The 26,780-nt window shown below is 43.0% G+C and overlaps 1 protein-coding gene across 1 annotated transcript; it reads left to right on the top strand.

The window, feature by feature from the left end:
- Positions 1-274: 274 nt before the first annotated feature.
- Positions 275-26,780, top strand: pgr (progesterone receptor; the record flags this gene model as incomplete). The annotated part of the gene is made up of 8 exons (XM_084310346.1): positions 275-294; positions 14,893-15,002; positions 18,823-18,939; positions 19,919-20,224; positions 23,541-23,685; positions 24,699-24,829; positions 25,819-25,976; positions 26,625-26,780. The coding sequence occupies 8 exons, from the start codon at positions 275-277 to the stop codon at positions 26,778-26,780; spliced, it is 1,143 nt and encodes a 380-aa protein (XP_084166472.1).

The raw sequence follows: 26,780 nt of genomic DNA, 5'->3' as shown, positions 1-26,780 counted from the left end.
TCAAGCCCCTCTATGGTGTCTTGTGTGTTTCTCTCATGTCAAGGCAGAGTGACGGACAGACGTGCACACACACACACGCACACACACACACACGCACATACACACACACATGTTATATGTTGTATACCTGAGGTAGTTACTAGAAGAACAGATGATGTGACAAGAATCCTGTATCATCTAATTTGTAAAGCAATAATAAAGGGTGAATGCTGGGAATCATCTTGTATAATACTATTTAAAATGTATGATATTAAATTGAAAGTTGTTGGACAATATGCAACAAGGCATCATGAGGTCTGTCATATCTTTCCACCACGAGTGATTTCCCTTTGCCACTGAGCACGTCCTCCAGCACGAGTCATGAAGAAAACTCCATAAGATGTTAAAAAAAAAGTTTTTAAAAAAGGGCGACTGATTGGCGCAGTGGGCAAGGCGCTCGCCTCTAACGCAGGAGACGCTGGGTTCGAGCCCAGCTCTCGGCGTTGCTACCGGCTGGCCGGTCGTTCATACTAACACAATTGGCAAGTGTTAGAGGGTGGGAAAGCCGGTGGGTGGGGATTTGACATTGTGGACAGCGACTCCTACAGGTCGGTTTGGTGACGCCGGTGCGACGGAAGCAGGAAGTGACGGGGGCAGCGTGAGCCTCCCACGCGTTACTCCTCGCCACTGAGAGTTCGAGCTGCTGCGGTGAAAAGATGCGACAGGCTGCCTCCTTGTGTACCGTAGGGGACACGTGATGCAAGGCTTCTGTCCTCACTACAACCGACCTGTGGGAGGCATAGTCTAGCAACGTTCAAGACAGGGGAGGGAAGAATTGGATATACGAAATTGGGATGGGAGAAAAATTGAAAAATGGGGAGAAATAGTGGATAAAAAAAAAGAAAAGTAAAAAAAAAGGTTGTCTCCTATTCAGAGGTTAACAGTAGGCCTGCCTCTGACTAAATGGTTATCACAGCATTTGAAGGAAAAAAAATGGTATCCAAAGATATGCAGGCGGATATGACTATGGGAACTGCCTCTGATCACATTAGACTAATGACGTAGGAGATAGATCCAAGGCCTGCGAGCACATCATGGCGCTATGAATCAACAATATCCACGCCCAGGCGATAAGTCCTATCAACTCTTGAATGATAAAAGAAACTGCTGCGCTAATAAACAAAAATATTGTAGAAAAATTACTTCAAATCTTATGTAAACATTAGATTACGGCATTTTAATTATAATCAAGAAAATCAAGCAGTGCGTTTGCATGGAGAGGTATTCAGAGATGCTCCCATGTGTTCATAGCAAGACACACAGTATAGGAAGTAGAGCCCGACTGAGACTGGATTTTTTTATTGGCCGATGCCAATACCGATATTAGAGAGTAAAATAATTCCAATTAAAATATATCGGCCGATATTATATGTAGTCACACACCTTACTTCTTCCACCTTCAGCTATCTGTAAAATAAATTATTAATAAAAAAGAAAGTGAGACATGAATTGAATAATTTTATTGGAACCAAACTAATTTGTATGGCATGTTCTATTCTATATTATATTCTAAATAGCTTAATCTTCACTCATTTATTTTTATTTAGGTAATAGTAAAAACACATCAGTGACTATCAGCCTACATACACTCCTACTATTATATGATATGTCATACTGATATGGGGGCGACTGGCTCGGGAGGTAGAGCAGTCGTCTGGTAATCTGCATGTTCCTAGTTCGATTCCCGCTCCTCCCGGGCAGCATGTCGAAGTGTCCTTGAGCAATACACTTAACCCCTCATTTCTCCTGATGAGCAGGTTGGCACCTTGCATGGTTGCCTCCGCCATCGGTGTGTGAATGTGTGAGTGAAGGGGTAAAATGTGAGGAACAAAATTGTAAAGCGCTTCGGATAAAAGCACTATATAAATGCAGCCATTGTGTCAGTGATGGGCCAATATTGGCAGATTGAATTGGGCTCTAATAGGACGTTCACTTTCCAGGCCAGGCACAGAAAAACTGTTCCATCATCTCACTCAAATGCAGACAAGTCTAGTATTTTCAGTAGAAGCCCTACACAAGTCTTCTCTCATACCCTTTACATAAACATCTCCAAAGATTGACAGCAGAAGGTATGCCAACCGAATTGCCTACAAATGAAGATAACATCTTTAAGAATGATATTAAAAAAAAAAAAAATAACCTTGCACAACGTGATTTTGTGGATTTACTTTGTCTTCATAGCACTTGGCTACTACTTATTTGAGTTTACCTAAAGAGTAAGGTGTCTTCTCAGTCAGTAAAGGCTCCATTTAGATCATGTCTCAATAAGTGGAGCATGAACGTGCATGAAATGGCGAGAGGGGTGCTTTTGTCTTCTCGCTCTGGTCTTATGGTTACAGACACACACCATCCAACCCTGAACTACATTTATAGAGCCTTTAGGCAAAGTGCTTTGCAAATTATGCCTCACATTCACCCATTCACTCACAGACCGACAGAGAAGGCAACCATGCAAGGTGCCAACCTGCTCGACACGCTGCCCGGAAGGAGCCGGAATGGAACCGGGAATCTTCTGATTACCAGACAACCGCTCTACATCCTGAGCCACTGTCACCCTAGTTGAAGACTAATGTGCACAGAGGTAGAAGTAGCCTACAAGTACACCAAAGTTACAGTTTTTAAACCCCTTACGAAAAATGATCATGGTACTTCCCAAAAAGAATGACAGAAATTCTAGGATATTGCTCTCGGTATCATGGTTCAAGTGAGATTATACTATGGTATTTCAAGTACAAAATTAGTACTTGACTTTTACCATGGTCGTATCATTTTAAATTCCAATGGCCTCAGATTCAGGTTCTTTATTGCGTCTAAGGTAGTGATCAATGACATCCCCATAGCTAAGGTGTGTTCTACACGATTCCTTGGTGTTCTGCTTGATGAATCCCTATCATGGAAACCTCATATCCCAGCCATAACGAAGGTTATCCTATAACCCTAGTTATTTGAGTATAGCGAGCGCTCTGCTCTATTGGAACTGTCCCTTTAATCATATGCTATCATGAAAACTTTCAACCACATGCACGCTCCTCACCTGCCTGGCCACGCCCACATCCGTTCATACATAAGCGGGGCCATGGCCATACTACCAGCTCCTTCCCCAGTCTTTCACCGCCGAAACGGAAGACCGTGGGGTCCTCAGTGAGTCAGAGCAGAGCTTTGTGCTCTGCTCTATTGGAACACAAGAATGGAGCAGAGCGGAAAGCCTGACAGATGTACCCGCTGAGGTCCCCTACAACCATCAGAATCCGGGGATGGATCCGGGCCCGCGACTACTTGGACGTGCATCCCGCACGCCACCAGGGAACGGACGTGAAGCTAAAAAGAATTGTCACAGCCCCCAACATCGCGGGGTCGGGGTCAAAAAACACCAACAGTTAAACATGCAAGCTTGCACCCCTCGCGCTGGGAGGCCAGCCCACTTTCTTCTTGAAAGGCGGGGGCCAACGTCCAGTGCGGCTAGCAGAGGGCATCCCTCCTCAGAGACTTGGGACTCTAACCCAGACTCGGACTTGGGGCTCCCAGGAAAACAAAGCCTCTGTTTTCGTGGGGCGTCAAACAAAAAAACCCTGTCCCCTTTTTTTATTTGTTTCATACAGTCAACATATTCTTAAATAATAGCGCTGCCCGAGGCTGGGCATGATACAGTCAACATATAGCAAGAGAGAGAGCGAGAGAGAGCTCCCGTTCTACAGTCAATATACAGTGTTATCGCTGCACAGACCCGGCAATGCCCCTGACCCTCCACCAGAGCAAGGCCAGAGAGAGAGAGAGAGAGAGAGAGAGAGAGAGAGAGAGAGAGAGAGACACATTGGAAAGAAACAACCCAAAACCAGAGCAAATTGAAATGCTATTTGGCCCTAAACAGAGAGTACACAGTGGCAGAATACCTGAGCACTGTGACTGACCCACTACTAAGAAGATCCTTGACTAGGTACAGACTCAGCGAGCACAGCCTAGCCATTGAGAAAGGCCGCCATAGGCAGACCTGGCTCCCAAGCGAAGACAGACCCACTGCACACAAGATGAGGTGGAAACCGAGCTCCACTTCTTAACAACCTGCCCACTATACCAAGACATACTTCCCACAAATTGCAAACACCCAAAGAGACTTTGAAAACATCGACAATAACTCAAAACTCCCATACCTACTGAGAGAAATACAAGAATGTGAAATAAAGCCCATTTGAATTGAAGAGAGAGATAGATAGAGCATGTCTGTGTGTGTTAGAAAGAGAGAGATAGAGAGAGAGCATGTCTGTTTGTGTGTGTGTGTTAGAGAGAGAGCATGTATATGTGTGTTAGAAAGAGAGAGAAATATAGAGAGAGAGAGCATGTAATTTTGTGTGTTAGAGAGAGATATAGAGCATGTCTGTGTGTGTTAGAAAGAGAGAGAGAGAGAGAGAGCATGTGTGTTTGTGTGTTAGAGAGAGAGAGAGAGCATGTCTGTGTGTGTGTGTGTTAGAGAGAGAGCATGTATGAGAGAGATAAGCAAAGATGAGCCCCTAAAGGATATTCAACTTTTAATGGAAGAACAAAACAGAAGGAAAAGATAACTTCACAAAGGCAACATGAATATACATAGATCCAAAAGGACAAAGATCAACACTTAAATCCAAAGAGAAGAGGGTCTATACCAGAGAAAACAAAGTAGCAAGGAGCCAATGGCCGACATCAGCTAAATAGGCTAACTGCAAATAGAGTAGCCAGGTACTGACACCAGGCCACACACCGTTAGCTACTACAACAGCTAGCCGGCCCGTTTGGCTCCCGAGAGAGAGAGAGAGATATATCCACGGCGGGAATAGAATAGAGTGCATTAAAAACTCACCAAACGTCCAAGAGGATGGAGACAACCGCGTGGAGTTGACGAAGTTCATCTGCCAAATGACCGTCCTCTTCATCTTGGCATAACAATGCTGCACGCGCTCTCTCTAGGTTAGCTAGCGCTAGTTAGCCTTTAGCTAAGTTAGCTACTAGCCGACATCATCATGGCTATCCCGACTGAACCACACGTTAGCGCTCGATATTATAACATAGCTAAAGCTAACTAGCTGTCCCTGCCTTTAGCTAAGCCGACATGGCTAGCCTGACTGAACTGTCTAACATGCAGCAACTTTCATCTTCAGTCCATCTGCCGAATGACCGCCCTCTTCGTTTTGGCTGGCATAACTAAGCATAACCTCCAAAGCTGCACGCGCGAAATAGTCAAACGCAGCTGACGCACACGCCGGCGTACACATGATGTAACCCTTCCCTTCGTTGAAACCAATAGTATGTCTGCTGCAGAGCCCCAGAGCTCCAATAGTGAGTATGTCTGCAGAGCCGCAGAGCCAGGAACATTCTACAAATGTGTCTAATGTGAAATATATAAGCATATAAGCAAAACTAGATTTTAGGTCTGTGAGGAAAAAGGGCCTCGCGGGAAGGGGGGCCTCGCAAAAAAATAAAAATAAAAAATAATAAATATATTTTTTTTATTTTTTTTTTGTGCGAGGCCCCCCATCCCGCGAGGCCCTGTGCGACCGCACTGCTCGCACACCCCCTGAGGCGGCCCTGCCCCTCCATCCCGCGATGGAGAGGCAACAGAGGAATCCTCGCTTGGAGCCGGCTGTTCTGCGGGGCCGCAAGCCTGCGCAGCCGACCCCGCACAACTGACACATCTGAGGCCCGCGTCGCAAGACACCACCCACCCCTCAGAGAGACCGTCGGCCAGCCGACTGCCTCTCGCGGCAATAGTATCCAGCTGCACAGCCGGAGCGCGGGGGAACTGCCCAGCGACGCGCACTCCCCAAATGTGAAACACCGGTGGAGGTCAGAATAATCCTCTAGACTCTCTGGTGGTGACGACATTATCTTTTCTTTCTCCCGTAAATTAGTGAGAGAGGGAGAAACAAAAGACAACGCCAACACAGCTCCTATAACTAACTAACTAACTACTTTAAGCACTAAACTTGAAGCGGTGCTATACACGGACTTCACGGTGGTGAAAGTAGGGAAGGAGCTGGTAGTATGGCCATGGCCCCGCTTATGTGAGAGGATGTGGGAGTGGCCAGGCAGGTGAGGAGCGTGCATGTGGTTGAAAGTTTTCATGATACTGTAGCATATGATTAAAGGGACAGTTCCAATAGAGCAGAGCACAAAGCTATACGAAAAATAACTACAAAAATGGCCAAGAGTATTGGTATTCTTGGAAAAAACACATCACTTGCTGAGCACTGAGGTTGCCACAATGTTATATTACTCTATGGTTTACCCATATATCAATTACTGCAATTTAGTTTGGGGTAGTACTAGGGATGTCCGATATTATCGGCCTACCGATATTATCGGCCAATATCGGCATTAAAATGTGATATCAGAAAATATCGGTATCGGTTTTCAATTTTTTTATTTTTATTTTTTACATTTCTATAGAAATGATGTCCGATATTATCGGCCTACCGATATTATCGGCCGATATCGGCATTAAAATGTGATATCAGTTGATATCGGTATCGGAAATTAAGAGTTGGACAATATCGGTATATCGGTATCGGTAAAAAAGCCAATATCGAGCATCCCTAGGTAGTACCCATCAGACCAAACTTGAGCCCATATACCGTCTGCAGAAACTAGCTTTAAAATAATCAGCTGTGTACAACAAAGTCATTCTTCTCAGCCTCTATTCCATAAGTTAGGTATACTCAGTGTTTATCAAGTGAATCATCTTCAGACTGGTTTATTTGTGCATAGTTCTTTAAACAGAGCCCTTCCCCCTTTTTTTCATGACATGTTTGCCCACAATCACCAAATTCATAATTACCCCACACGTAGATCCTGTTTGCTTAGACCACCCCTTTTCCGCACTTTTTGTTTACTCTACCGAGGGTCAAAGTTGTGGAACTCTTTGCCTCCACATATTTTGGAATTTTCTTTTCTGAAGTTCAAAAGAGCACTGAAATCTCATCTCCTATATCACCAATATTTCCCATATGGGCTCCCTTTACAAACTGTGGTCTGATGGCTTGTTGTATTTTGTTATTGTATTTTCGTTTTATTATATATTCTTCCTGTCATTAGTTGTTTTCTCTATACCCGCAATCGTATGGCATGGGTGCCTGCTTCGGTGTCTATGTAGACCTGCTTGTGTGTGTTTGTTTGGGGGGGGGGGGGGGGGGGATTTTACATTTTATCTTGATATAATATCAGTGTAATTTTGCTTCCTGGTGAATGCCACGTGCAAGCCCCTAGAGGGTTTTTAGGCAATTCTCCTACACATCCCTTGTGGATTGTATTGTATTATTTTGTTTTTATATGTGTAAATAAACAAACAAGTACTGTACAAGAGGGGGAAAAGGCCCAATCCCAATTCCCTTCCCTTGGCCCTACCTCTTGTTTTGGAGTGCCCATGACGGGTTAGTGGCCCTTCAAAACAAAGCTACAAGGGGGTGAAAGGACTTACATATTTATGTACTGATCCGAGTACGTATCACCTTATTTGGTTTTAGCAGGGCCTAGAAACTGTGTAGTTACATAATAATTATATGTCTATATGTATTGTATGTATCAAACACAACATATTTTGAGATTAGGTTAATTGTCTGCCTACAATATATATATTTCTTTCATTTGAACTGAAATGTAGTAGAACTGAAATCTTTGGAACGCATATTTCCTCAAAGGGAAACCCAAACCTTAGTCCCTTATATTCTCCCTTCTAATCTTCCGTTTGGAGTCAGCATCTGAGAACACTCTGTTTGGAGGGTCAGTTGGAGGGCTTAGAGGATCACTTCCCCCTAGACCAGGGGTCGGCAACCTGCGGCCTCGAGGCCGCATGCGGCTCTTTAGCCAATCAGCTCCCTGGCCAAATTTTTTATTTTTTTTTTCTTTTTTTCCTTATTTTGGAGATCGATGTCATACTGTGACACTGAAATGAAAAAATATTTCATCAACTAAGATATTTAGTCAACAAAAGGCTTACCTGTATGCCTGATATGTGGTGCGAAATTTGCGAACAATGAAAGATTTACTTTTTATTTTATACATTTTCCACAAATAAGGGAAGGACTCTAATAGAGCTGCATAGTTCAGGGTTTTATTTCAAAGTAGGTCTACAGATGCCAGTGTTTTTTCTCCGTTTCTGTGTTTTATTTCAAAGTAGGTCTACACATGGTATTCTTTTTTCAAAGTGGACTACTTTCTATTTTATAAATGTTCCACAAATAAGGGAAGGACTCAAATATACCTGAATAGTTCAGGGTTTTATTTCAAAGTCGGTCTACAGACACCAGTGTTTTGTCTCCTCTTCTGTGTTTTATTAAAAAATAGGTCTACACAGCCAGTATTTTTTCTCCTCTTCATAAGAGTTTGAGGTTTTCCTTTAGTAAAAACAGGTAAAAACAGCAATTAAAAGTCAAAATATTTCTTTTTGTTGCTTTATAATCCCATTAATGCAACAAACTGTGTGCTATAAGTATAAAGTATAATAAATCGCAAATTACTTTGGGTATGCAATTGTCAGGCATTGTCATGCTAAATGTGGGGTATGCTTGGGGATATATAAAACGTTATACACTGTGTTATCTTTTATTTATTTTTTTTAATTGATCTTTTTCCCCCTCCATTTTCCTCCGATTTTCTCCCATCCCAATGTTAGTCGTATGCCAATTCCCAATCCCCTTCCTGGTCGCTGCGCACTTACCCCCCACAGTCAGATCATCTGGGAGAGTGGAGGCTATCACGTGCTTCCTCCGACACACGTCCAGCCAATCAACCGCTTCTTTTCACCTGGCAGCGCGGATCCTCCCCGAGAGGGCGTAGCGTGTGGAAGGATCACACTATCCCACTCAGGTCCTATCCGCGCTTAGCAGGCGCCCCGACCGAACTGTAGGAGTCGCTGTTTACAACGACCCGGACCCACCCCGCCAGCTTCTCCCACCCTCTAATATAGCCAATTGTATTAGTGTGAACGGCCAGCCAAGCTGGTGACAACCCCGGAGCTGTGAGCTGGATTCGAACAGGCGAATACAGCTCACAGCTCCGGGGTTGGTGACGAACGCAATCTCCGCTACGCCACCTAACCGGCCTGTGTTATCTTCATTTTAAGGGTAAATAGGTTGTGCGGCTCCCTGAGCATTTTATTTTGTGGGACGGGGGAAAAGTGGCTCTTTTGATGGTAAAGGTTGCTGACCCCTGCCCTAGACCCACCACAACAGAATCTGGACACGCCACCCTATGCTGCCACGCACAAAACGGAGGGGTAGGGCCGGGGGGGGGGGGGGGTTAGGGGTATTGGGATCGGCCCTAAGTCCTCGACCGTACAGTAGCAAAGGGAATAGAATCAAATAAAACAATAGAAGTAGCATAAAATAGCAGCATAAAAATAATGTTCAAGCAGCATTAAAAATATAATACAGTATATAATATTGTATACAATATAATACAAAGACATATAATCATCATCAGGTGGCATCTTCATTCCGAAGGTTGCCTATCACTCTCCAACCCATTCTGTCCCCATGCACTTCTTCTCTCCAACTCCGTGACTCCACCTCTCACTCCGCTCCCATCACAGACGTCGTCTACCCAGTCTCTTCTTGGGCTTCCACTTCCTCTCCATCCACCTTCCCCATCACCACCTTCTTGAACATATCCCTGCTGGATCCTCTCAGCACGTACATAGTACAGTGATAATGGTGTGGATATATAGTGTGTGTAAAGTGCAGACAGCAGATTGTTGTCTTGTTTGCGTGTTAACACTTTCTGGGATGCGTCTAATATCACTCTAGAGTCGACGACCAGCATATGTAAACAGACTTGCACAGTCCGTGGGGCTGTTTGTAGAGCTAAGTCTATACTTTATAGTATTGCTATCTGTCCATTCTCATTTTCAATTGAGACCATAAACCGTCCCTTCAAAATGGATTAAAGAAATAATTTTTTCATCAATACGTTCTCATTTTATAGCGCCGTGAATATAAGCGTTATACGGCATTTGGTCTAGTATATTTCCTGGAAGGCTAGATAAAGGGCTAATAGCTACCAACGTTATATCCAATGGCATTTCCGTTATACAAAAGCTACAGTTAAAACTCAAACTGCATATGATCGGTATGATCCTCAAGCATGTATGCATGAAAGGGGGGGGGGGGGGGGGGGGGGGGCGACGTCGTTTCTGATTATTGATTACCAATAACCGTGTTCGTCTAAGTAGCCACATACGCTGGTCGGCTGGTTGAGTATCATAGCAAGCTCTGATCAGCATGTAATTTACGTGAAAAAGATCTTACCATGAGCCGGTTGGATCCCCCCAAGCATTTCCCAGTTATCGATTGCCATCTGGTAGATCGATATGTCCATTGGCTGATGATAAATCCCCTTATTGCATAGTGAAATCCGCTATCCAAAACGTATTCCGTGCAACAGACAATAGCGCTCGCTTCAGGTGAGTAGAAAACTACATTAGAGATCCTAAAAAAAAAGACAGCTTCTGCCACAGGGAACACTACATTATCGATACAGCTCCCCTAAGAGGATCTGGCCGGTAATGCACTTTCTCGAATTCAAAGAGTAGGGTAAAACTGCAGTGCCGCTCTCGGCGACCTTGAATAGGTTATTAAAATGGAATAAAAGCCAAAACAACTTGCCACGGATATATCCGTCCTTGGGCGCCATTGTGTTAATGGTTCTGTCTGTGTGTGTGTGTGTGTGTGTGTGTGTGTGTGTGTGTGTGTGTGTGTGTGTGTGTGTGTGTGTGAGTTGTGGGCAAGCGAGAAGCATCCATCTGCAGACCGTCAGCCCCAGCACTCTCAGGCGGGTGGGGGGGGGGGGGGTGACTGTACATTGGATTATCGACGAAACCTTACTTGGTCCCAAGAAGAGGGTCTCGTGTATTATTGGGTTAGGACATTTACTGTACATTGGAGGGAGTTGGGTTAGGATCTGATCGTTACACTGACACTATGTCTATTTGTATTAATTTGTTTTTTCTTGATTTGGAGTAGTGGAAATATCTTTAATAATATTTGGAACGGCGTGTGTCTGGAGGACAAAAGCATTGGGATGTGTGTCGGTATCTTACCAGTAACTGCATTTCCGATTTGTCAAAGCTGGACAACCCACAGGTAGTTTTTTACTGTACTGTACCCATTCTGCAATCTCTTAAATAAAGTTTAAATAAACGCATCGCGGATCTGCCCGCGGATCTGCAATGTACAGTGTACAGTGTCTTCGATCAAAGTTTTCTATCAATCAATCAATCAAACCCGCACAGTGCAATACTCCAATTCAGCCATTGGCAATTCAGCCATTAGGTGGGTGGCGCTGCTGAGCGGGTAAATTCCTGAGGGGCCTGACAGCGTGGGGCCTGAGCGTGCTGAGGCTGACGTTCTGCAGATGGATACTATTGGGGCAAGCAGGTAGTAGGCCGTTAGTGTTTGTTCATGAGCCTTACTGCTGAGGAAAAACTGTCCGGAGTCTGCTGGTCCGGGCCTTGAGACTGCTGCACCTTGCCAGCTGAAACAGGCTGCAGTTGGGGTCTTTGATATTCCTGCAGGCCTTGCTGACACACCATCCGTTGTGTCGTGGATGGAGGGAAGCTCATCATGGTTTTGAATTGATTGATTGAAAAGTTTATTAACAGATTGCAGAATGGTACAGTACAGCTCAATACATACAATTGTTAAGAGGATGCAGACCTGAGAAAGACTTTCGTCTTGTTTCCATCAGGGTCCCCCATTTTCAATTCATCATATGACACACACGACATACAGATAGACAGTACTGCTACATCTATACATTTATGACATACCAGATTTTCAAATACAGTACTGTTTGTGATACTAAAAAAATCCAGAAAAAGAGTGTATATACATTTGACATAGAAACTGTGCATTGGGGGAGGTTGGGTAGGTGGGGTGGGGCTGTACATTGGAGGTGTGGGGGGGGGGGGGGGGGGGGGGGGGGGGGGGGGGGGTCGGGTAGGGGGGGGGGGACACTGTACATTGGAATACTGACATACATTTGACATAGAAACTGTACATTGGAGGAGGTTGGGTAGGTGGGGTGGGGTTGGGTGGGGCTGTACATTGGAATACTGACAAAGCCATGCTTGGTCTTTATTGTACAACTGGGTTAGGACATTTGTAGGGGCCAGTTTTGAATTGCAGTCTCCCGTAGGTGTTCTTTGAGAGTGTTTTTGAAGGTGGGTAGTGATTCACATTCCTTTACAGCTGTGGGTAGGGCGTTCCACATTGTTGTGGCATAATTGCGAAACGTGTTTAGTCCCTTGTTTGAGCCGAATCTGGGTTTTACATGATTTGTGGAGCTCCCTCTGGTGATGTGATCGTGGTATTCACTGACCTTTGGGAAGTATTTTGACATGTACATGGGTACCTTGGTCGTGTAGTGTATCTTGTAGACCAGGCCCATTGCAAGTTGCTGTACTCTGTCGTCTACTCTAAGCCATCCTAGGTTGGCAAAGTGTGCAGGGGTGAGGTGGGTTAAAACTTTAAATACCATAACTACCATAATACTTTACTACAATATATTTAGTTAAAACAATTAAACATTTGGATCGGAAGTGAGTTATAATGGCTGGTGTTGTTCATTGACCCCCCCCCCCCCCCCCCGTGTTGTTCATTGACCCCCCCCCCCCTCCCTTGATATCACAAGTTTGTTAGTGAAAGCATTATAGGCTTAATATATCATTATTGAAGTCATTATCTGATGTAAACTATGTTTCTATTTTGAAAATATCTGTTGTTAATATCACACTGGTATGATGTGATGTGATGTCGTTTCATATCTCAGTGTAGGTTTGTGTAAGGACAAAAGAAGAAAATAAACATGATAAGGCCTCTCTATCTTAGTTCCCCCAGCCAAGAGGGTGGAGGCTGTGGCGCTCGTCATGGTAGGAATCATCCAGTAGTTTATCTTCAGTGGCGTGGGTGGTGAGTGTGTAGTTGGTCAGTTATATATGAACTTTATTTCGTGACAGGGCATTCAATGACAGGACTCTTCGTCAAGCTGACCATTCTCCACGCACCATTTGGACATCGGCGATTTAAGACAAAGAAGACGGTTGAAGACAGTACGGTGGATAACTTAAAATATACTTGGTTGGACATTAACCAACGTCTTGAGGAATGCAATTTAAAGTGACATTCGTTCAGCTTTGCACGACAGAAGTCCCACCAAAGGAAATATAATCGACTCTAGAAATAGCCCGTAAACGCGCACATTATAGTTGACAATTCAACTATTCATCAACACCAAACATTTATTCGGTGGCAGCTGATCAAATCGAATAAGAAATACGACGTCGCAGCCTTTCACAGGAGGGGGGAGGATTTTAGGAAATACTTTTTGCGCCACGGGATATTATCCCACACAGCAGTCTGCAGACACACTGGTTCCAGCTCTACTGTACTACTACTGTACTACTGTGCGCGCCCTGCGGCTGGACACACAGCAGAATGGACATACAGACTTCCATCGCAGATTCCACCGATACAAGTAAAAAAGTAAGTGACTTCATTGAGATGGGATTTAATCAGGGGAAATTCTCAAACGAAGCACAGCTCATTCATTCTATGTCCTCCACCTCTGTGCGTAATTTTGGGAATATTGGCACCGGCGCGGCTTTGCGCCACGGGCCCGAGAGTGCGGGTTACAAAGACTTCAGCACCGATAACTCAATCAAACATTACTATGACGGATATGTGAAGTCTGGCGTGCCGTGGACAAACGGACCACCCGTGAAGTCTGGCGTGTCGTGGACAGGTGGGACCGTGAAGGCGCAAAGAGAGAAAGAGGCCACAGTGGAAAGTTTGCAGGGCGTGTGCGTAACGCTCTCTTCAACAACACTAGGAACGTGTAAGTTTATAAAAGACGAACAGGAACCCTCCGTGATTATGGACACCCCGTGTCCTAACTTCGAGTTATCACCTACCGTTGGCACTTGCTATGACACCGAGAGGAAACATCAACGGTGCTTTGGGAACGAGTCGATGAGTTTTGCGCCGACTGTGATTGGTCCCCAATCGGAGAGCTGTTCCCCTAACCTTCTTGTAAATATCGATCAGCCAGACCAGTTGGCGACGATGCAACAAGTAAGGACCGACTCCAGATGTGGTTTATCCGGTAAGGGGATGCTGGATTTTGACACTATGGCAAACGCACACGCACCCCAGCAAGTCATAAAGAATGAGATTCCCAGATGGCCGATTATGTCCTTTCCAGGAGAGTCCCAGTTCTGGCGCCCGACTACCGGTGTGCCCGAGGACCCCTATTCACACACTGCCTATGAGGGGATTCAAAGCTCGGCGTTGTTACAGAGGACAACCTACACTGCATTTGGGTAATTAATATTACACTTTACAACGCATCAACCATGAAGCGACTGCCTGGTAATTATGCCAAGGCCTCAAGTTCAAGTTCAAGTTTTGTTTTATTTGTCACATATAAGGTACATGTAGTACATTACAGTGAAATGCTTGAGTCCCCTGAGAATGTGCTTCATACAGTAAACAGTTAATAGAATAAAGTCCAAACACAAATATGATAATCCACAATGCCTTTTTTATTGTAAATGTTTTCATGTGTACATCTGTAACGGATGGTATCGTGAAGCGCAGTCAAGAAGGGCTGGGGTGAGTAGCGGTGCTATGGGTTAAACTCACGTTCACATCCTCAAAGACAGATAGACACGTTGCAAAGTAGTGAATTCACCTCTTGGTATAGCGGTCTGTGTTGTTGCCTGCGGCGTGGGAGACCGGGGTTCAACTCCCACTCGGGGCATCGAAGTTTAAGGTGACGTTGTCACAACCGTTACACATCTACTATAAAGTGTGTTTTTCCTGTGTTTTTCAGTATGCCACCTCAAAGACAGTGCATGATCTGCGGAGATGAGGCATCTGGGTGCCACTATGGGGTTCTAACCTGTGGAAGCTGTAAGGTTTTCTTTAAAAGGGCAGTTGAAGGTAAGTCGAGAGGGCATCAGATAATGCAACATGCTAAAGTCAATTTCTATTATTCCTGCACGAAAGACATGTTCGTATATTACATTGTTGGATAGCACGTTCATTATAGTAGCATAAAATGAAGTCCAAGTGGGTAACCCCCATGTTTCAGTAAATGTAGCCTTCTAACTGTACTTTTACTGAAGGGTAGTTCTATAAATAAGGGGGTTGAGCTTTAAGGGCCCATTTGTTGGTGATTTAAAACAGATTCAATCATGTTTAGTTTATAGTGTCTAGTTTAAGGATTACAGGTTATTATGTAGTTTTCAAACCCTAAGGTGCTCAAATTGGATGCTTCTGCCATCATACCCACCATCCACATTACACTTGAAACGGCCAGTGAGTTAACTTAATTGTTATGTGATACTTTGGCCTGATTTAAAGGATAATAATTTTGCCATCATAGTACTATTTACCACGTCTTAGGCATAAGAAGGAATAGGTGAAACCTTAATGTGGAAGTTTATTTTGCAGAAGCAAAGACTCAGGAAAGCACCAGGAGAAGATGATGTTTTTATTATTGATAAGAGTATAAATATGCCTCAACTGTCCGGCTGATCAGGGCCCCGTTCCCCGTACCTGGATAACTGAGTTAGCCGGATAACCTTCGGTGAAGTCTGACTTAAGCCGGACTTTCCGGCTCCCCGTACCTGGATTGTCCAAATCACCATGACAACAGATCCAAAAGTTTGAGCCTGGTCGAAAGCAGGGTTTAAGTTCAAGTTAGCCGGATCAACCATCGCCACGCCCCCGCAAAGAAGTGACAGCCCGTTTCCTGAAATTATTCCCACAGTCTACGATCTGCATTATACCATTCTGAATTACGTTTTTGTGCTCCATTCTTCCAGAGGGGGCTTTTGAAATGTAAAATAGACCCAAAATGCTGATACTAAATTCACTTTGTCCTAAATAATGCACGTTATATATACCGTGGCGCTCGCTCGGTGCGATGTACACATTATGACTTTGTGGTTATTTTAATTGTAACTGGGATTAAGATGTCTGATGAGATGCGCTGTTTGACGGATTTGAGAAATTGAATGAGCCGTTGACGTCACATTAATGAATGAGGATAAAGAAATAAAACTTCATTCAAAATAAAGAATATTCTAAACACGGGTCTCTCGTTCATTAATGTATAAACAATGAATTTATCCCATCTGGCACAGTGGCGCAGCGGTAGTGCTCAACCCTGCCAACCCAGCGACCGGTGTTCGAAACCCCGTGTTTCCAATATAATTTTTTTGAATATAATATTAATGATTATAAGCCAAAGTAGCCTGGTTTTAAGTTAAAATATTATAAATCTACATGCATTGAGGATGTCATTCTTTATATAGCTCTCAACGTGCACCAAATTGAATTATTCCTATATTGCAAAAAGAAGGAAAAGACTAGGGTTTCGAACCCCGGTCGTCTGCGTGAAAGTCAAAAGAACAACCCGTTAGACCACAGTGGAGATAAGTAAATGATCGACCACACATCAATCAATGGGTAAGAGAGCCGTATCGTAATTCTGTATAACAGTTTAACTAATTATTTTCGCTAGCAAGATCTCATTTGATTATTCAATCCAGCAGGCAAGTTTAAAGAAATATAATCTGATTGATTGAGGTAATGAGGGACTTAAAGTTAGCCTAGATAACGCATTTAACTTGTCGGCGAGGCGATTGAGCCGTATTGCAATCTGTCAATAAAGTTTTAAATCAATTAATCAATCAATGCTGTTAGAGAATCAGGATCTCTGCCATCGATACGTGCTGGCTTTTCAACTGAAACGGCCGCGCGCATTTATCCTGGGTCTCAAGTCTGAATCGAGTTAACGAGACTGAATCCACCTTCGAGGAACAGGAAAATCCCGGCTTCAAACATCGGGTTAACTGAATCTGGATAATGACATCTTGATCGACTTAGTTGAACCAGGTACGGGGAACGGGGCCCAGACCTTTGCCTTTATTTTTTTTGTTCATATTTAATTTTGTTCTTTTATCTTTTACTAGGGCTGCTCGATTATGGCAAAAATCCTAATCACGATTATTTTGGTCAGTATTGAGATCACGATTATTTAATGTGATTACTCATTGACTTTGGAAACATCATGCATTTTAACTGTGGATTTCCTTGAACTTTAAATATAATTCAACTGAAAAACAAAAACATGACCTGACTCAAAACATGACCTGGCTTAGAAATATGACCTGACTTAAAAACATGACCTGACTCAAAAACATGACCTGACTTAAAAACATGGCCGGACTCAAAAACATGACCTGACTTAAAAACATGACTTGAATCAAAGGTTTGATCTGGCTTAAAAATATGATCTGGTTTAAAAACATGACCTGGTTAAAAGTCTATTATTGTAGTGGACACTTACATGGGCATTTAGGACAGAATTGTTTTCATAATCGTTGGAAGCCAACATTTTAAATAAAATGTGATTTTCCCAGCCCTACCATTTATATATATTTTTTAATTCTCATATTTCTATAGTCATTTCTATTACCCTGCCTGTACCTCCCTTCCCCACCCCCATGGTCTGCTATGACCCCTGAATTTCCCCAAATAGATTAATAAAGGAACTTCTTATCTTATCTTAAAAGCCTAGCCCTAATAAACAACCACCATTCTGTTTGACGAGAAGAAGAAGGAGGTCTAAGTTATAATTTAATTCATAAACGGACAGTAACCTAAAACCTTAAAACCACACACACTGTAACTTAGGCCAACATGAATAGCCTACTGATACCTTTATTCCAATGACCATAAAGGATGTGTGTGATTGAGGTCTTCACGGTTCCAAAGACTTGGATCTGTTCCAAAACTGACCCGAGGCTTTGTTGCCCGGGACCGACCTGCATAAATTAATAATGATACAAAAAAATTGACCAGATTCGAAAAGGGATGGGCTGTATTAAAACTGTGCCCTGATGGACCCTGTATCGGCACTGAGACCCAGACAGGTCCAATGGTAGAGAGACAGGAAGAGAAGAACATGTTGTGGCTTCTTTGATAGTTAGGCCAGCTTTGGTTTTGGTGGCACAGGTGTCTGTGTGTGTGTGTGTGTGTGTGTGTGTGTGTGTGTGTGTGTGTGTTTTGGTGCCTGGTGGTGTTTCATATTAAAGGTGATTGATCATGAACATGATACATGCGTGACCCCCTTGTACCATACAATTCTCAATGGCCCCCTAATAGAACAACCCACAAAAAGCAGTTTGTCTAATGCGCTAATTGTTCATTTCACTTTCCTTGCCAGAGTCCAGAAACTAAATTGATGAAAGAAAATTCTTTAGGATGGATTAAAAGGATATTCAAAAAGTTTTAATTGATGACACTACCGTGATGTCGATCCATCAAACCATCCAGTGAAACCAGCATTATCATTTGATATTTGATTGACCTTCCATGGTGGTTGATAGTGTGTCACATTGATGTTCTCCGTGTTATCTTCTGACTTTCTCCTTATCTCCCAGTGTGAGACACATAAAAGAGTCACTATGTCTCATTGTGGCCGTGTCACTCTGTCCTCACAGCCGAGACTCTATCTCCTTTTCTTCCAGAGCTTACTCTTCCAATAAAAAAAAAGAAGAACTCGTTCTCACCGTAAAGAACTGGACCCATGACTTTGAAGACTTACTACTTGTTCAACTACTTGTTCAACAGTGTTGTGTCATTATAGAATGACCCCCTGAAAGTAACAAAAACCTATAGTCCTGGGACACGAACAATGCAATTGTAATATAATTCTCACACCGATTATCTGTGGTCTTTCATTGAACAGGCCATCATAACTACCTGTGCGCCGGGCGAAATGACTGCATCGTGGATAAGATTCGAAGGAAGAACTGCCCAGCATGCCGCCTGCGAAAGTGCTATCAAGCGGGGATGATGCTCGGAGGTACCTTTTAGTCTGGCTTTTTCTTTTGTAGCGAAGGAAATGCTCGCTGTGTTACAGCATCACACACTGTACGAGTGTGAAACAAAACCGGTGGGTTATCTGTGGCACCGAGTGACATGTTTTTTTTTAATCCACTTTTTCTCCTTATTTTTTTCAATTTTTCTCCCATCCCAATTTCGTGTATCCAATTCTCCCCTCCCCTGTCTTGAATGTTTCTCGACTATGCCCACTGGTCGGTTGTAGAGAGGATAGAAGCCTTGCATCACGTGTTCCCTCCGGCACACGAGGAGGCAGCCTGTCACATCTTTTCGCCTATCCGAGTGACATGTTGAAACCATTATAGCATCAAAGAGAACGGCCAAAGTGCTCTCAGATCAAAAGGCAGTAACACATTTGCAAGAATATCAAAACAACCCTCTTTTTTCCCCTCTTAGGACACTGTTATTGTGTTATTACTCAAGGTGCCGTCTGATCATGCAGTTTTGTTGTTTGAATTTTGACTACTACAGTACTTGGATTTATTGGATTGAACCCTTTCACTACCACTCTACCAAAGGGTTAACCCTTTCACTGCGACAATACAGAATGTTAACCCTTTCACAACCTTCTGTAGTGTGGTAGTGAAAGGGTTAAAAAAAGAAATACTAACCTTCGTACTGTCTTTTACTATCATGCACTTTGCTACTAAGTAATCTACCTTGCCTATATTACTACCTACTATGCTAATCTGTCCATACTACTATGCACTCAAGACTGTAGCACCCAAGTTCAACACTGTTTGACATGTTACTTACCCTTAGCTGCCAGAGTTGTACCCTTCCTGCTCACTTGTTGTACAGAACTTGGATAAAAGCGTCAGCTAAATGACTAAATGCAAATGTAAAATGTCAACTAAACACAGTGGCCTCCATCAACTGGCATTACATACAGTATAACAATATTGCACCAGACCTAACTAGACCTTGTATCCACGTCGCAGGCAGGAAGTTGAAGCGCTTCGGAGCCATGAAGTCCTTGGGTCTGGCCCCGTCCCTGATGTTCCACCCCTCCTTGGCCGTGTCCGGTGACAGCCAGGCCCTGACCCTCATGCCGTGCGTGCCGGGCCTCCGTGAGCTGCAGCTCTCCCCGCAGATCATCAGCATCCTGGAAAGCATTGAACCGGAGGTGGTGTGCTCCGGCTATGACAACACGCAGCCCGACCTTTCTCATCTCCTGCTCACCAGCCTGAACAGGCTCTGTGAGAGGCAGCTACTGTGGATCGTCAGATGGTCCAAGACCCTGCCAGGTAAACAGCCGTCTGGCTGCTCAGGGTCACTGCCACCGCGGGGTGCCCGCTAACGGGGCCTGAAGTGAAGGGCTCAGCCTTGAATGCTGAGACACAGCTGTAGGTTATTATACAATATATTTATTGTGGCGTAAGAGCAGGGGAAGTTGGTTCATATGAGACGTATTGATTATTAAGACGTTTCCTATCATATCATGGCACTAAAATCTCTTAAACTGGAACCAGAATGTGATCAACAAACTGACATGCTTGATACCGCATGAGCAATGATGTAAGTGTCAGCAAAGGTATATGGCATTATGTAAGGAGAATGGGCAGTCCACTCCCCTTAGAGACCTATCTCAAACCCTGCCCTCTTTTCTTGATCCTCCAATCACGGCTGTTGCTTCCATCGGACAAACTTTGTTCAAACAAAGCAACAGTTCTGATTGGAGGGTCAAGAAAAGTTTCAAGTTCAAGTTTCTGTTTGAGATAGGTAAACTTTCCTCTTTATTTAGACAATAGGAATGTGAAGCAGGATACAGAGTAGGGCAGACACAGGAGCAAAGCGGGATTTGATCCCAGCCAGGCCAACAGGGGTACATAACCACTGCACCATCTCTTTTGCAGAATTGCATTTACATTCATTATTATTAGTGACATCAGAGAATAGTAAGTAAATGTGACTAAATAGCTTTAAGAATCTAGTTGCAGTAAGCTAACCAAATGTCATTAAGAATTTAGTTGCAGTAAGCTAACTAAATGTCATTAAGAATCTAGTTGCAAAGTATTATACAAAGACCCATCGGCCATGATTACAACAGGCACAATCATCTCCAAAATCTTTCCGGTATCACGCTCTGCCAGACAGGGTTGCCCTCTTAGTCCCGGACTATTCAATCTATCATTAGAGCCTTTAGCACAATATATAAGACAATCCCAATCCATAGAACCAATCGTAATCAAGGGCACACAACAAAAAATTAGTTTATATGCAGACGACGTAATATTGTTCATGCAAAACCCCAACACCACATTGCCTCATCTGCTCAAGTTGATTGAGAACTTTGGTGATTTATCGGGATTTAAGATAAATTGACCGAAGTCGGCTTTCCTTCCACTTAACACCCCTGCAAAAAAAGATATAACCCTCCCAGGAGAGATACCGATGGTAAAACATTTTAGATGCTTGGGAGTGGAAATATTCCCCACCATAAGACAAACGGTGAAGCACAATTACACAAAAATCCAAAACAAAATCAAAGACGACCTTGATAGATGGGCAAAACTTAAAAACACAGTACAAGCACGGATATCAATAGTTAAGATGGATGTACTACCTAGAATCAACTTCTTCAGTTCAATGCTACCGTTACCCCCTCCAGAGGGTTACTGGAAAAGATTACACTCCTCCACATACAAATTTATTTGGAATAACAAACCACCACGTATAAAAAGATCCACCGCACAGAGAAATAAAGCAGATGGTGGCATGGCATTTCCAGATTTTTTCCAATATTTTAAGGCGTACAGATTAAGACCATTGACAACATGGTTTGACCCCCAAGCATTAGTATCCTGGAGAAAATTAGAAGAAAACATAGTAGCCCCACATAGACTGAAGGACATAGCATACACTAAACTACCAATCAAGCACTGTGAACGGAAATTTGGCCCCATAATTACTCATGCGATCCGGATATGGCGTGAATCACAAAAAAAAAATCCTAACCCACATAAATGGCACAATCATACTCCCTTATTCAATAACAATGCACTCTTAATTGAAAAACGACCTATAAGATTCCCTATATGGGAAGAGCAAGGCATACACTCATTAGGGGATGTTTTTAACAAACAGGGTTTTTGTAGTGATAAAGAAATACGCAAAAAATTTAATCTCACCAAGTCCACATGGCTTTTTTACAAACAGTTACAGCTATGTTTGAAGTCTCACGGTGTTCCATTACTCATACCAATTGAACACCACAGATACCACAAATTCTTCTACGAAAGAGAGACATCGAGAGGTTTTGTTTCAGATTTTTATCATCAATTACTAACGTCCTCGTATGAAACCCTCCAACTAGACTCTGTCTGGAGGAGGGATATACCAGACCTGGAAAATGACTTTGATTGGCAAGGAGCCTGGGCAAATGTCCGACTTACATCAAGGAACCCGGATCATCAACAAATCAATCTTAACTATATTCACAGGACATACTTGACTCCTATAAGACTGTGCAGAATGGGGCTTAAACAAGACTCCAAATGCTCCCAATGTACAAATGGGGACGAAGGGACATTTATGCACATGTATTGGGACTGCCCACCAGTTAAGGCATTCTGGAAAGATGTGACCCAACAATTATCAAAACTCGTATCTTGGAATATACCTGTACACCCCTCGGTATTACTATTGAATGATGTTTTTGAGTTTGCAGTGAATCCACAGCTAAAGAGATTGGTTTTATCGGGTATCACAGTAGCTAAAAAGCTGATCGCATCACGCTGGTTTCAACCGGAAAAAATTTGCCGGAAAGTTTGGTTTCTTACATATCTCGAGGTGATTTATCAAGAAATATCTACAGCAAGAATTCTGGGTCTCAATGAATCCAAAATGTCAATGTGGTTAGAAGTGGTGGAGAGAATAAAAGCTAGCTTATAATGGTAGTGTCTGGTTAGGTGCGAGGGATAGTGGAGGTGCTTCCCAAGGTGGGGTCCGGGAGGGGGGGGGTTCGAGCTGGAGCATATGTGTGTAGGTTTTTAGATAACAGGTATTATATTATCTTATATAAGACAATTAACTAAAATGTGATCTCATTGGATGTGCTCTGACAATTAATGCTTGTATATCTTATCGTGTGTTGTCATGTTTGTTTATGTGTTTGTTTAAAAAATAATAAAAAAATAAAATACAAAAAAAAGAATCTAGTTGCATTAAGATAACTAAATGTCATTAAGAATCTATTTGCAGTAAGCTAACTAAATGTCATTAAGAATTTAGTTGCAGTAAGCTAACTAAATGTCATTAAGAATCTAGTTGCATTAAGCTAACTAAATGTCATTAAGAATCTATTTGCAGTAAGCTAACTAAATGTCATTAAGAATTTAGTTGCAGTAAGCTAACTAAATGTCATTAAGAATTTCGGTACAGTAAGCTAACTAATGTCATTACGAATTTAGGTACAGTAAGCTAACTAAATGTCTTTAAGAATCTAGTTACAGTAAGCTAACTAAATGTCTTTATACGAATTTAGGTACAGTAAGCTAACTAAATGTCTTTAAGAATCTAGTTATAGTAAGTTAACTAAATGTCAATCTCTTTTTCCAAAAGGATTTCGTTCCCTACACATCAACGACCAGATGACTCTGATCCAGTACTCGTGGATGAACTTGATGGTGTTCTCTCTTGGCTGGAGGTCCTTTCAGAACGTCACCAGTGAATTCATGTACTTTGCACCCGATTTGATTCTCAGCCAGTAAGTACTTGAACTTAAATGTTTCTGGAACCTCCTTAACCCATTGTAAATCTGAATATTTGTACTTCAATTGTACAGCAAATACAATTTAACCATTCAGGCGAAGAACCATTTTGAGATTTTGTGGACAGCTCATGTATATTTGCAGTTAACAATCCAAATAACTTGGCATGTTAAAATGATACATCACGCAATAGTACTCTATACTGTCTTTAACTATGAATGAACACAACACTCCCAACTTACCATCTAAAGATAATAAGGTCTGAAAACATTGCTCATCTGAAAACTTACATGGTTCATTTGAAGTATTTGTCACCAACGCGAGAGACACTGGTATCGAATCCGGCTGTCAGCGTTGCCTCCGGCTTGGCCGGCCGTCATACTGGCTCAATTGGCAGAGTCAGCGGGAGGGAATACGGTGGGTGGTAATCTGGTCATTGTAAACAGCAACTCCTGCAGGTCGGTCAGGGCGCCTGCACAGCGATGAGAGTCCGCGCTGGCAGGTGAAAAGAAGTGGCTGGCTGACTCTGCATGTATTGGAGGGGACATGCGATAGTATCTATCAACCCTCCCTAGACCGACCAGTGGGGGGCACATGCGAGCAACGACCAGGAAGGGGAGGGGGGAAATTGGCACGACTTGGGATGGGAGAAAAACACAGAAAAACAGGAGAAAAAGTGGATAAAAAAATAATATTGTCATATTTATTTTAATTATGATTAATTAATTAATTCCAAGGAGGCCTGTAGGGTTGACATGAAGGAATCACTATGATTCCTCCAAAATAAAGCCCATAAGAACACGGAGCACACCAGTCTGTCAAGTTAAGTGTGCTCCTCAGTGCTCGTAAATCCTGCTCTCAGTCACGGCCGAATCCAAACTTAGGGACGGTTGGGGAATCCCACAACCGGCCCTAAGATGTCTCAAATGGCCCTGAGAGCAAATTTCTTGTCGTAAGTCCGTTGGAGAATGAGACCCATTAGATCAACATTTGTCCTTTTCCTTCACAGGGAGCAGATGAGGAGATCTCCCATCTATGACCTGTGCTTGTCCATGCAATTCATCCCTCAGGAGTTTGCAAACCATCAGGTCACCCGAGAAGAGTTCCTCTGCATGAAAGCCATAATTCTACTCAATACAGGTGCAAATAAATACATCAAATATAGAAATTAATGCATTTTCTAATGCTGGTACTATTCAAATCCATTTACAATGGAATGATTGCATGTACAGTGTTTTTTAGCAGAAACCAAGCAGTTAGTAGAAGTCTGTCCATCATTCTCTCCATTGGTCTGTCCATTGAAAAAAGACATTTGCATCACGATTGCATCACAACTAATACCACACCAATTGGCCTGATGGTGGCACTATAATGAAAGGTCAAAATGTCATTAACTCGCATACTGTAAGTCTGATCGACAGGAGATCTTGTACAGATATACAGCACATATCCAAGCAGCAAGATGTGGTAGCAAATATGAGTTTCCTGCAGCCAAACTGGTCACACACATAATGCATTCATAAAAATGAAATGAAATGCTCATTTCAGTATGGGTGGTCCCAGTGTTCCACGTTCAGAGCGCTCTACCCATTGAGCCACATGATATATGACTCCTACAGAACATGACCCTGTGTTCAACTCTCTATGGTCACACTGCTTTGAATAAATAGCAACACGTTTTTATTACCAATTCTACATTGCCCTTTGGCCAGAGGAAAACACATTTCTTGGTTAGTTTAGTGTAGTTTATTGTTTATTTGACTTGTTTTGTTCTTGACTTATTGTGATGTTTCTTCTTGACTTGTTTAAAGAAGATGTGTCCGGCCCATGGGGACATTAACGTGTGTTGTTGGGCCTTACAAATAAATTTGATTTGATTTGATTTGGAACTAAATCTGAATTAGACTCAAGCTAATTTGCATCTTGGTCCCTGGGAAGGGTAGTCAGATAAAACACAAATTTAATACAAGTAATAAGTAGAAATTTCATGAACATTTATCATTATTTATGAAATCGATCATTATGTTGTCGATAGCGGTTACTGAAACGAAGACCATAGCTCCACATTGGAATATGCATGTATACTATTTGGGGGTTGAGTGGGGATGATGTGTGTGTGTGTGTCTCAGTGCCACTTGAGGGACTGAAAAGCCATGCCCAGTTTGAAGAGATGAGACAGAACTACATCCGGGAGCTCACCAAGGCCATCCACATGAGGGAGAAGGGTGTGATGGCCAGCTCACAGCGCTTCTACCACCTCACCAAACTGATGGACTCCGTGCACGACGTACGGAACACACACACCAGTACACCTGAGCAGCATGTTCAGTTGTTATACACCTGTTACTGTGAAACATTCATGAGTAGGTAGGACCATTCGACCAGTCTTGACAGTAAGACAACCATATGACCAGTCTGACAGTAACACAACCATATGACCAGTCTGACAGCAACATAACCATATGACCAGTCTGACAGCAACATAACCATATGACCAGTCTGACAGCAACATAACCATATGACCAATCTGACAGCAACACAACCATATGACCAGTCTGACAGTGAGACAACCATATGACCAGTCTGACAGTAACACAACCATATGACCAGTCTGACAGTGAGACAACCATATGACCAGTTTGACAGCAACATAACCATGACTAGTCTGACAGTAAGACAACCATATGACCAGTCTGACAGCAACATAACCATATGACCAATCTGACAGCAACACAACCATATGACTAATCTGAAATCACACGTCACACAGTGATGCCAGTGAATGTGGTAGATTTCACTGTCGAAATGTCCTACTAGTCTACCACATATGAACATTACTCATTAAGACTCTACGAACCATGTGATACAACTATGTCTTCTGCTGTTGCAATTTACAAGTGCTAACAAAAACACGGTCTCATCTCCTCTCTGACAGATCGTGAAGAAGGTCAACCTGTACTGCCTGAGCACGTACATCCAGGCAGACGCCCTGAAAGTGGAGTTTCCCGAGATGATGTCAGAGATCATCTCTTCCCAGCTTCCCAAGGTGCTGGCGGGCATGGTGAGACCCCTGCTCTTCCACAGCAAGTGA

This window comes from Notolepis coatsorum, assembly GCF_963971535.1.
Source record: "Notolepis coatsorum genome assembly, chromosome: 1".
Classification (NCBI taxonomy): domain Eukaryota; kingdom Metazoa; phylum Chordata; class Actinopteri; order Aulopiformes; family Paralepididae; genus Notolepis; species Notolepis coatsorum.
The sequence above is the reverse complement of the archived record's forward strand: the minus strand, read 5'-3'. Positions and strand labels throughout refer to the sequence as shown.